This window comes from Lissotriton vulgaris, chromosome 3_2 (genome assembly GCF_964263255.1).
Source record: "Lissotriton vulgaris chromosome 3_2, aLisVul1.2, whole genome shotgun sequence".
In the NCBI taxonomy this organism is placed as follows: Eukaryota; Metazoa; Chordata; class Amphibia; order Caudata; family Salamandridae; genus Lissotriton; species Lissotriton vulgaris.
In genome coordinates this window covers 165462241-165475269 of record NC_141690.1, presented here as the reverse complement: position 1 = coordinate 165475269, position 13029 = coordinate 165462241, and the positions used below count along the sequence as shown (strand labels likewise).

Below are 13029 nucleotides of genomic sequence, written 5' to 3'. Positions count from 1 at the left end.
AAATTAATGTACTAATTGGATTCCATGAATGGGTTATTTGATTTATCTGTCAGCCCCTAGTATAGTGCACCATGTGAGCCCAGGGCTTGTAAATCAAATGCTGCTGGTGGGCTTGCAGCACTGGTTGTGCCACCGACAGAAGCAGCGTGTAAAATGTGTCTCAGGCCTGCCATTGAAAGGCCTGTGTGCAGTCTACACTGCCATGTCGATTTGGCCAAGTGCACCCACTTGCCATTCCCTAAACCTGCCCCTTGCTTCACGTTAGACACCCCTATGGTAGGCCCATGGGCAGGGTGCATTGTAAGTATGAGGTAGGACATGCTCTGATGTGTGTAGCATGTTCTAATAGTGTATTACAGCCATTTTCGTTTTTCCCTATTGAAGGCTACCTGTTCTCATGGGTCAGAATGGGCAGTTAGATTATTACATTCTTATAATCCTAACTGACTCAGGGAATATGGTAGAAGTGCGAGTTTAGTATGCCTGAACTCAGAATAATAAAGTACATTTTTTAGTGAAGTTTATTTTAATATTCTGTGTTTGCAAATACCACTTTTAGAAAGTAGGTATTTGCTTGCCTAACCATTTGAGCCTGCCTCTGCTGGGTTGTATATTCCTTGTCTGGGTTTGTGTGTGACAGGGTTGGGGAATTCCAGGAGACAGGCTGGGGCAGCCAGTGGTGAATAGAGAGATCTGCATCTAGATGGGAGGGAGGAGTTGCACCTGGGACCTGAATAGGATTGGGCCTTCCCTCTACAATGCTGGCTCCACCCCCTGTGGCTCGTCTGATGTCTCTGCCCTGCACTGTGAAAGGAGAGGAGGAATCATGTCAACAGAGTGCTCCAGAGCTGTATCTCCCCTCCCGTGTGCTGGCTCCACCTCCTGTGGGGCGGCTGATGTCTCTACCATGCACAGTGAAAGGAAGACGAGAGTCATGTAAACAAAGTGCTCATGAACTGGTTTGGACTAGGTAGAGGCCTCTCTGCCTTCAGAGAACAAAGGATTTTGGGGTATAAATATTGGGACCCTGATCCCAAGAGATGAGATCACTTCTGGAACAAGAAACCTTTCTGCCAAGGAGAAGAACCAAGGAAGCTGCAGGAGTTTGGACTGCCCCTCTGCCAGTGTGCTGTTTGCTGGGTTGGCCTGCAGTGGTTGCTTCATTGCCAAGGGACAGGAGAAGGAACTTTGTAAGGACTTTCATCTACAGAATATTCTCCAAGTGCTTGAACTGTGCTTGCCTCCTGATGAAGTCTCAGGGACAAAAGACTTCACCTTCAGCTCCCTCCTGAATTTCCTTGCTGGGAATTTTGACTCCAGACACCTGCGTGCCACTCGGAGCTGGAAGCGCGACGCATCGAGAAGAAGCGTGTCGCTGCTGTAGCAGAAATCATCGCAACGCCGGAGAAGCGAGCCTTCGTTGCATCTCCATGGAAGCGTGTGTTCATCAAAGCTGTCTGCTGTCGCAATACCGGAGAAGCGAGCCTTCGCCGCATCTCCCTGGAAGCGTGTGTTCATCGTAGCTGTCTGCTGTCGCATCACCAGAGATGCGTGACGCCATCGTGAGAGTCGCCATCGCATCACCGGAGAAGCGTGTCCCAGGGCCTGTCGCGGCTCCAAAGTACAGAGTCGTTGCAAGGCTGCCAGGTCATCATCGCATTGGCATCGGCATCGCATCGCCGCATCAAGGGTGCCATCTTCTTGCACCGCAACCGGATCGCATCAAGGCGCCATCTTGCGCACCGCAATGGGCCCGCAGGCAGAGAATCTACGCATCACTTCCACACCGGTAAGGCTCATGACCTGTCCCCTACTCTGCGCAAGCATTGAGGAAGGACGCAACCGTTCCCCCGGGTCACGGAACCGACGCATCTCCCCTTCTGCAAGCCTTTTGTTCACTTTGCGTTACGCATCCAGGTACTTTGTTGAGAACTTTTTTGCATTTACCAACAACTTGAACTAAGAGACTTTTATCATCTTTTAAGTAATCTTAAGTGTAGTATTGTGGATTTTTGTGGTCTTGTGTTTAAGTCTGGATAAAGAATACTTATTTTTTTATAAAACCTGTGTTGTGTCGATCTGTAGTGTTATCACTGTAATCCTGTGTATATTCACAAATGCTTAACACACTGCCTCTGAGATAAGCCTGTCTGCTCGTGCCAAGCTACCAGGGGGTGAGCAGGGGTTATTAGGAGTGTAATCCCCTTATCCTGACTTAGAAGTAAGGGTCCCTATTTGGGCAAAGGTGATAACCATTGCCAACTAGAGACCCCCAGATCTAACAGCCAGGAATGCAGGAGTCCCAATCGCATCTGCCATCTCTCAGTGGAGGGTGGAAGCAGTCAGCCTGAGGGTCTGCTATTCAAATAAAGTTCCCTCCCACCGCAGCTGATTGTACTAGGCAGGGGGTCAGTGCGCTTGAGAGGCATAACAGAAACTTCTGAGGTCTATATTCAGGGTGTCAATGTTGAGGAGCGCTATGTCTCTGCCCATGAGCTGGCCCGTCACCAAAACATACCTCCCCTTAGGATCAATCACATCTCCTGTGTGTTGAAAAGGGAGCCCAGATCAGATCCAAACCAGTGTGCCACTTGCAAAGGCCTAATATGTGGTATACAAGGCCTGACCCCTCCATTGTTTATGCATCGCTGCACCCTCCTTTACCGTTAGATGGGTCTCTTGCTGTACTGTAATGTGTAATCCCCTCTGATTTAGGTAAGAAAATACCTTGTATCGCTTTGCCCATGAGTGCATCCCCCAAGTTAATAGTTGATATGTAGAGGGTACATTAATTTCGTATTATCACAGTCTTCTGGCCGTAGTCGGACAACATCTTCAACTGGATCATCAGACTATTCTTTTGTTAATCATATGTTTAAATGGACTGCTGACACTAAATTTAACTAGAGAGGACAGAAATCTGTGTAAATATTTCAAGTACTCATAATACTGTATTTTGTGCTGAGCAAGAGACAACAGCTCATTGCAAAACGCTGATTGGAATAATCCTTTGGAAAACTGAATTGTTGAAACTGATTTTTGATGTTCCCTTGACCTTTATAAGTGCTGCCAGTTGTTGTCAAATTATTATTTTGTTGTTATATATGTTTTTATCATTTGTCTTTTTGAAGGGGTGTAGCTATTAATAGTGCTGCAAGTGCAGTAGCACAGGGGCCCAGGGCACCTCTATTAGAACTGTTATTTTATTTTACAAAACAGGAGGTGGGAGTCCATTTTTTTTGTTTGTATTTTTTGCTTGAATTTGGGCCCCTGACATCCTGGTACGCCTCTGTTTTCAAATGCATAGCAATATAAGCATGTCACCTCTCCTGCAAAAAAATTGTAGAATTTACTTTAGTTAAGTAGTGCCAGTGAACAAAATGATGTACTTATTTTTAAAAACATACCTTATCATCATGTTATAATGGAGAGTGATTCACTGTGCAAAGCATTTCACTGGAACTGTAGTACATTTATAGGCAGCCCTCACATTATTTCTATTGAAGTCAAGTCCATCTTACATATTGCTACTTGAGCTGTGGGATTAAGTGCAGTACAAATAAATTACAAATGTCTTACCATTTCCATTAAACTCAGAAGAGCCTCCTTATTGTCCTGCCAGGCAGAGTACAGTTCATCTTCAGTAGGAAACTTCTCACAGCCCACTTCTATTGTAAGTTCAAAGCAGTTTGTGTGCAGATAACTGAAATCTGGCATCCCTGCAATCGCAAGATTCATTGTGAAGTAATTACAATATTGCTTAATATAAGATGCTGGTCAAACAGAACATATCAGAAAGATAAACTTTATCACTTAAAACAAAAATACAAGTTTCCATCTACTCCTAACCCCAAAAAGAAAATGCTTCTAAGGCTCGCTCAACCACTGACTTCAAAACTAAAGCTAGATCTCTTTTAAAACCTATTATGACTGGCATTATTTGATTACATCCATATGTCATTTAACTGCTTGATTGCAGTGTGGCTTTCTCATTGTTACAATCAGATCTGGGAATCCCCAGTCACAGAGATGTTGGTGTCCAGAGTGGTGGAGAACTTGTGCTCAAGAACAATGATTATGAATGGAAAAACAAATTGTAAATAACAAATGTATTTTTCAACATAACCATGTCTAATTCATAAATAAGTCAAACTTCAGCATGGAGCAAATCTCAACTACTCACAAGGAATGTTTGTGAAAAAGACAATGAAGTTTAGGAATAATTTCCATCTACAGCAGGAGTAAGATGCAACCACTCAAAGAAAAAGCTTTCGAATCTGTTTAAAACATTCAATTGGCGAAAGGTGCAAAGCTTTTTTGGTGTGCTTTTTTGTCTTAATTTAGGCATATCTGTGACTTACTCATACATTTTATGGAATGCTATGTGATTACACATGGAAAAGGTAATGTTTTGCTAAGACACATGAATATGTATATTTTATTCCTCGACATTCCTGAGAAGATCATCCACAAGTATGAGGTAAAACGCAGTAACTCTTAGAAAAAGTCTTCTACCTTAATCCCTTTGTGCAATACTGATGGACTCATTGCACTGAATCACGGAATCACCTATTCTTTGAACCATTATTAAAGATAGACTTTTGAGGCACCCTTGCCTTAACATTAGGCAAGGAAAGCACCCATGCTCAAGGCCGAAGTCCTTCCAAATGTGGTAGAGAATCAATCCAAGAGCCGACCAAAATTAGTTGATGAACACAGGGGAAGTCCCATAAACTCCTAAAAGGTGGATACTCATTATAGATTTCTTCTCATGACTTTAGTTGATTTCCACATTTTTGGGAATTTACATAGGTATGGAAGAATACTGATGAATATAAGCCCAAAATATCAATTTTTATGAGTTTTCCCACTACTCTACTGTTATTCCTTCAGATTGTTTTTAGGGTGAATAAGCCACAGGAGTAAGTGTGGTTGATTTATTTTTCCTACACCAGGATAAATATACAGCGAATAGTTACTTACTCTCCTTGACCATGCTATATAAGGAAGTTTGGATACCTTTCACCAGAATTTCACCTTACTTTATCTCTTTTTCGGAGTAGACAAATGTGTAAATGGAGAGGAAAACAGTTGGCACGGCGATTCTCTCAAAGTTATGATTCTGTTGGTGTTCTCTATCTTATTAGAGTCTACATCCTTTTTTTTAAGATATCATTCATGTTCACACTTCTGAAGGTAAAGGTATTGCTGCAGAAATGTCCACATTTTAGCATAAATATTTGGTAATATTATACTGCAAATCGTGATCTGGGAATTTCAACCACAGATGGTAATTTGTGAGCACCCAATGCAACAATGGGTCAAAAGAATGTTGCACGGAGGCCCCATAGTGTCCTGCTAATAGAAGTTCAAAATATAACAATTATTTATTAAAAGCTTTTACTTTTAATCAACATAATTTTAAGAAATGTGATTATTATTGGGCTTAGACAACTGCCCACCTCAAAGAATAATCATAACTCTTGTTAGGTTGCAGCCTCATAGTCAATAAATTAACCTAAGCATAACCCTTGCATAGTTATGGTACAGAGCATACTGGCTCAACTTAGGAAAACGTGTGAAGTATTTATGAAGTATCAAAACAGTAATAAAGTCAATACACCAATAAAAAAAGTCCCAAAGAGAATTAGAAAAATAGAGTAAAGTGTAATAAGAAAACAACACCAAAAATCCTAAAACCGTTAAGACGTATGTTGGAAATGGCCTATTTTGCAGGATTAGCCTCACCTTTTGCATCCCTCCTCCTTTGCTGACCCTATTTTTGTTAGGTTTTGGACTCATTGTACTTTATTACTGCTAACAAGTGCTAAAGTGAATGTGCGTCTACCCTGCACATGATGACATTGGTGTATCCCTGATTGGCATATTTATTATGCCAGTAAGTCCCTTGTAAGGTGTAATACCCTGTACCTGTACTTCAAATGTCACTAGTGGACTCAAGTACTGATTGTGCCACCCACTGAAGTAGCCTTTCAAAACTGTCTCAGGCCTGCCACTGCAGTGCCAGTGTGTGCAGTTTATTGCCACTTTTAAGTAGTTTTAAATTGGCATTTAAAACTACTTGCCAAGCCTTAAACTCCCCTTTTATTACATACAAGTTATGCCTGAGTTAGGCCCTAAGTAACGCTAACGGCAGGGCGATATTTAACTACAAGGTGTGACATGTACCATTATGTTTTGCCTGCCCTGGTAGTGACAAACAGCCTATTTAGTTTTTTCACTATTGTGAGGCCTACCCCTCTCATAAGCCAGCATTGAGAATACCTTAATACACTTGTACACTGTAATTCCTGATCAGCGAGTAGTAGCTATTACATGTTTGAAATGTTTAGGATGGTAATGATAAATCCTCCTTATTGGTGATGTTGGATTTAACATTACTGTTTAAGAAATGCTACTTTCACAAAGTGGAAATTTCTCAGTACTTACTGCTCTTTGTGCCTAATAGCCTGTCTCCAATACACATCTAGGTTACCCTTTGTGCATTCCCTTTATACAGCCACAAACACAGGAATTTGAGGCTTACCTGCATTATCAGCACTCATCTGCATTTGTCTGCATACTGATAGGTCTACCTGGGCAAGGAGTAAAGGGAGGTGCTGACACACTTCAATAGGTAGTGTCCACTCCACACATAAAGAACTAACTTACCCCCCAGGGTTAGCCTGGCAGACAGGCCCGAGATGAAAAGGATCTTTGTGCACTTCAGCAAGTTCCTTTGAAGTCACCACCTACATAAAAAGCACTTTGGAGTATAAGCAATGGGTCGCTGACCTCTAACCACAGACATTTCTGGGTCTTGAACTGAATCTCTGTCAGAAGGACTGCTGTGCTGCTTAGAGGACTCAACTGGACTGCTTTTCTAGAAGGACTGCTTTTTTGCTTGTTGTCCCTTGTTGCTGCTGCTCCCTGACTCTGCTGGAAGGACTCTGCTTTCCCTCCAAGAGATCTATAAGGGCTTGCTGGCTTGCCTCCTGTTTTCTGAAGTCTCAGGGACTCAAATGACTTCCAAGAATTCTGCTGGTTCTGCTGAACTATTTCTTCTGTGAGTGATACCCTTGCCTAAGGTGGCCCCCTCCAAGCTCTGGGCCCCAGAAGTGGGTTCTGCAGCTGCTTTTAGCAAAAAACGATGCTTTGCATCTACTGCCTGAGAAATTATGCTACATCACGCTTTGACGCTGACACAGAGGCTGCCCGATGAAAGAAGTTCGACAGCTTGCATGGCTTGACAATGACACTCTGCATGGCTCGACAATGACGCATTGCATTCACCTCAATAGAGCTAGACGATGACTCAGGACCCCTTTGGCCGGTTGCCTGATGACAAAGCAAAATACTCTTAATGACGGTAAAAGCTCCATCCAGGGTAATTCTTCAGCAGGACTTGTCTGGGTCCTGTAGCCAGCCTGCTGGCGATCGTGGTTGGACTGAACTTTATGTTTGTGCTGGTACATCACGTCTTCAAATAACCTTTTGACTGTTATTGACTTCTAAGTACTCTTTTTGATATAGGGCCTGATTTATATCTTGGCGGACAGGTTACTCTTTCACAACAGTGATGGATATCCCATCCACCGAAATATAAACCCCATAATATCTTATAGGATTAATATTTCAGCCGACGGGGGATATCCCTCAATGTTGGGACGGACTAGCCCATTCGCCAAGATCTAAAACAGGCCCTTAATCTTTAAAATGGCATATTTCGACTTCTACTTGTTTGATTTTTGTCATTTTAGCCTTATTATACTCAACCTCAAGTCTCTATGTTTCTAAACCTGTGTGTAGCCTTTTTGTGGTGTATTCCTTGTGCTACTGTATGTTTCACAAATACTTTACAAATTGCCTTTGTAGACTGCTTTGTACAAAGTTACCAGAGGGTGAGCACACTTTATCTAATTGTGTATATAGCATACCCTGAGTAGAGTGGTGGTTGCTGCTTGGCCTGGATGCATACCAAAGCCAACCAGGATTCCCATTTCTAACAGGGTATAGATTTTTATATGATTTTTTCAAAGATTTAGGTAGAAATAGCAGGAAAAAAGTACTGGGTGCCAGTGATAGTCAATTGTCCTCCTAGACTGGGACCTAAGAGTAATTTGAGGCTGAGCATGATGGTGCCCTGATCAGATACAGCAAGTGGATTGGTCCAGCTAAAAAGTATGAAAGTTCAAGTTGAAAACAAGTCCTAACTCCAAAAGGAAGTTAGTTACTATTTGGGTTGAAAATCCTCTCCATGTGGGTTAAAGCTGAAGCTGTGGAACTACAGGTCAGATACTTGAAGCAAATTTGTTGGTCAATTTTTAGTAGAAAATTATTCTAAGCCCCAATGCAGAAAGGAACTGCATTGTTTTTTTGGTGTTGCAGAGATCTCCGTGCAGGGCAATGCTGAAATTAATTTCGACACAGTGGAACTGTTAGTCAGATAATTTTCGCAGCTGGTACCACTTAGGCTCTATAGCAAGCATTTTCCAAAGTTCCAAACTTTATTCCGGTGCCCAGCAAATACAGGAGTATACTTCTAAGGCACTCAAGAATTGCATGAGAGGTCACTTAGAGACTCTCAGGCAGAGGCCAACAACAAAGTCTAGTTCAAGGCCAGGTGCCACTGGCCAGCTGGACACTTCAGTAAAAAGTGTCTCTTAGCTTTTTGTGCCCTTTTAGCCACACAGATGGTCAGCCAATTGACCCTTGGAGACCAATTCTTTGTCCTGGGTTTAGGAAGGCACGGGTCGAGTCCTTCAGGGCTTCTATCAGGTCACAGGCACTAGTTGGGAACTGACTCCTTGGTACTCTCTAACCAATGAGGTAAAAGTTCCAGGAGGCAACACCATCCACATTTCAGAAGTGTGTGTTTGCCATTCTATAAATAGGCCCAAAATGTCATATGCCGTGGCATTTTCAAGATGCTGAAAGTCTTGTGCACATTAAACTTGGACTTTGAGGGTCGAGGGTGTGCAATGGAGTGCACTCTAGTAATCTGTAGCGTCTTCCTATTTCTAACATTAACATCCAGTTTAAAGCAGGACCTGAATCCACAACAAACCTGGAGATAAAAGTCTGGTAGGACAGAGGCAGGATACTAAAGCAATCAGACAGGGGATACACAAGAATTGCCTGGTGTCTTGTTTTCGTCTTTTGAAGTGTACCAAAGTGTACCAAAGTGTTTTGTGCGACTGAGACAGGCCTGGCAGGCAGGACCTGACACCATTGTGCGAAGAAGATTATTAAAGCATCCACCCTGAATATTCTGCTTGCCTTGTAGAAGAGTGTAATGGCAGAGTTTTTGGCTCTATTTAGCAGTGATATAGATCTTAGTCTTGCTCACATCTAGGATAGGTATTCTTAGCCTGTGTTGGCCCTTTTAAGCCCTTTCTTCCAGACCTAGAAGAGGATAGCTGCTTAATATGATGATAGATCCCTTATTCTTGACTCTAACCTGTCTATTGCCTATTGGCTTTGACATGCTTGACACATTGGTATGGCTTATGTAGGTATTTTGACAGAGCTAAGGGGTATTTCATCCCTTTCAGGCCTACAGGCCTAGAACTAGAGGGACTCCATCTTGAGGGAGCTGAGAGGCTTTTCAGGGTAAAGGTAAAGTTTATAGTTAAAGCTGTTGTTCGCTTGGAGAGAACCGGCTCAGGCTGGCCCTTATCGAAGGAATGTATTTTTCTCCACTCCGAAGACACAACTTCAGGCTGGCCAGCTGGGAACGTGTCCTTGGTACGGGGAGGTACAAGAATTTGGTGGGCGGCAGGTTACTGGCCGTAACTTTCCATGAAAGGACAAGCTTCCATATTAGCGAGCTGCAGGAAAGGAGGAGTGTTCATTCCAGCTTGTGTGCAGTTCAGCCTGGAGCTCAGAACAGCTTGGAGCTCAGAACAGCTGGGAGCTCAGTTCAGCTTGGAGCTAAGTTCAGCTTGGAGAGAGAGAACAGGATGTCTGCTGGGGCTGCAGAATAGAGTGCAGTTCTTGAATGGAGAAAGAAGGCAGACGATTGCTGAAGATGAGGAGAGAGAGAGCAGTGCAGAGAGCATCAAAGAAGGCTGTCAGCTGGAGCAACTGAACCAGAGGCGTGGTGATGTGGTGAAGGAGGGAGAGACAGAGAGAGCCCTAATCCCACCAGAGGCAGAGAGAAATCTTCCTTCTAATAGGTGAGGTAGTCTGAACTAGTACACTTGCATCTTAATCTTGTCTTTATTCCCTAAGCTATTGTATTGCTAATCTTTTCCCTTTCAGCGCTGTGTTCTATCTATAGTCTTTGTCAGTTACAGATCTGTGTAGGTGTTTATATTGTTCTAATAAAACCCCTAGTTGGTAGCAAACTGCAATGTGCCTTGTATTCTTGTTCAATCCAGGTAAATGTATCTCCTAGGTGGTTATTATTTTTATGAATGGATGAGTAACCCCAATCAGGTAAGTGGTGATCACATAAATAGGGAGCGAGTGGACCTATGATGCCAAGAATAAGAGGTACATTATATTAATTGGCTAACTCCTAATATTGTAGTAGCAAGCCCTTAGTGAATAGGGAGAGAGAGACTTCCCAACATATAACTGAAGGTGTTCATAGGAATGTGGTCGTCGTTGATATACGGCGTTAGTGAGAGCGCTGGGGCGGATGACCAGCGTGTATACCCACAGGATTGTGGCTTGTGTAAGTGAGAGCGCCAGGGGGGATACTGGCGTGTAGGTTTGCCGGATTGTAAACCGTTTGGAAAAGAGAGCATTGGGTTCTGCAGGCCCATGTGTAGACGCACCGGATTGTGTGTCATATCTGCCCTGGGGTAGATTAGTCTGGGTCTGAGTGGCCGCGAGACTATAAGGTATCCTTAGTAATCAGTGAGTATTCTTAGTATCCCTATAAATTTAGTGGTGTTTCTAATAATATGAGCTTGTATATTGCGAGTTCCCCATCCTCAGGTAGGTACCCAGGTGCCTGGATAGATGGTCCTGAGGAGGGAGGTGGTTACGTTCTGGCTGGGTTGGAGGGGCCCCTAGGGGCTGATCCCATCTAATCAGAAAATCCGGCCATTACAAAGAGGTATTGTAGAAAGATCAAGGAAACTTTCACAAGGTGTTGTAGGTGATATGTTAGCCCTAAGGTTCCAAATGGGGCAATACATCAAAGAGGACAACCAGAATTTGGAGGCCAGCAAGACAATAATTGAGCAGTAGAAAAAAAAGAAGGCCAGTCTGCTAGAGTGCCAACCTAGCCAAAAAGTGTGGGTTGTGGAGCCGGATCTTCTATGATGGGTGGGCTAGACCCAACAAAGTCAAAGAGAAGAAGAGTGAGGTCACCTACAATGTGGACCTACAGACTCATAGGAACTCCTTGAGGGTTCTGCATGTAAACTGATTCAAGCCACACTTTGTGAGGTCTGAGATAGCTATGGTGGCAGACGGTGAATGGGAGGAGAAAAGTGAGACCCTTCCAGATCTCCTGTCATGAAAGAAGCATCAGTGGAGACATAGTCCTCTTTCCAACTATGACAACAGACAAAAGAGAGATTAGAACCAGTTACTGGGACATTTTGCCTCCTCATTCTCACTTACCTGTACCTAGGACATATATTCCTGAGACTGCATGCTTTTTAAGAATAAAACCTACAGGCTGTCAGACAAGGTGAGATCTACCATCAAAGAAGAGGTTTTTAAGATGATGACCAAGAGGCCTATACCAGTAGTCTCTGGTATAGGCCTGTGGTCTTGGTACCAAAGGCTGCTCCACTTCACACAGCAGACCTGTAGCCATGTTTGCACTGCCACTGTAGTGAATTTCAAACTAGGTGCTACAGTACACAAATGGCATTTAACTGCCAGGCTCTGGCTGCACTTTATATACCATATACTAGGGATTTACATGAAAGACAAATGTGCCCAGAAGGAATTAGCTAATTGAATCATGTTTGGAGGGACAGCATGGCAATTTTTCTCCTTGCTAGTGGGGGTAAAATGCACAGAGTTCTACAGCCAACAAAGCAGGTAGGGAAAACATCTGTAGGGATGTAATGCAAAATATCCACAAGGGTAAACAGAAGATTAAATGTCTGAGGAGAAATTGGTGTTAAAGCCTTATGTTATGTTATTTGATTCTGGATTTAGTTCACGGCTCATTCCCGAAGAGATACCTCCGCTTGTACAGCAGACGAAGGACTGAACTGTTCTTCCCCATTGTATTGAAAAGAAGAGGGCAGGGTGTACACTTTATTGTGGCCCCCCTCAAAGTGCATGTAGAGCGATGGATTTCTAATCCTCAGCTGAGCAAGTGCTGGAAAAAATAAACTTGCACATGGTGAGCACTTCTACTGCTCTAGATAAAGTGACTAGCACCTGGTGTTCCGTCCCTTCATCCCTTTTCCTTTTGAAAGCGTGTGAGGAGCGCTTTCATCTGCCCAGCAGCGCTGCACTTTCCAAGTACCGGAGGTGAAAGCTGAGGAGGTAACTCTGGACTGACCCATACCCACTGCGTGATCAGCCCAGGCCAAAAGAGGTGTGCTGAAATCTAACGCGGCAACTAGTCAGTCGAGCAAGTGCCACAGGAGCACCAGGCATTGCCTGGCAACCGGCCACAGTAGCCGAAGGTGCGGTCGCAGGGACAAATACATGCTGTAGGCCCTGCAGCAAGGTGGAGCTCTCCCAGAGGCAGCGCAGTGGTCCAGGAAGGGATTCCGGCACAAAGAGGAAGGCTACACCCACCCTTCCTGTCCAGGAAGAGGAAGTCACCATCACCTGATGTCAGGGCTCTGACCGCAGGAATATCCCGGTGCAGTCGCTGAACCACGAGGTCAGAGCAGCCTGCCTTTTGCTTGCTAGGGGAGCTCTACCCGCCTTCATGGGCAGTGCGGGTGCCCCCTCCTTGTTTTGCACATACTGTGGAAGCTCTGCACAGGGCCGAAGGGGTTTGAGAGAGCGCAAACTGACCTAAATGTAGAAATGCATCACACTTATACGTAGTAAGCACAAGTCATGAAGAGAAATGCCATGAGTGCTGATAGTACCTAC

The 13029-nt window shown here is 43.8% G+C and overlaps 1 protein-coding gene across 1 annotated transcript in view; it reads right to left on the bottom strand.

Annotated features, from left to right (window-relative positions):
* The window catches only part of CPZ (carboxypeptidase Z), a 309764-nt gene that overhangs the window by 32333 nt on the left and 264402 nt on the right, over positions 1–13029 (bottom strand). The window contains exon 9 of the mRNA XM_086964143.1: positions 3580–3719. Coding sequence (XP_086820269.1) covers positions 3580–3719 — 140 coding nt within the window. The remainder of the gene's footprint in view (positions 1–3579; positions 3720–13029) is intronic.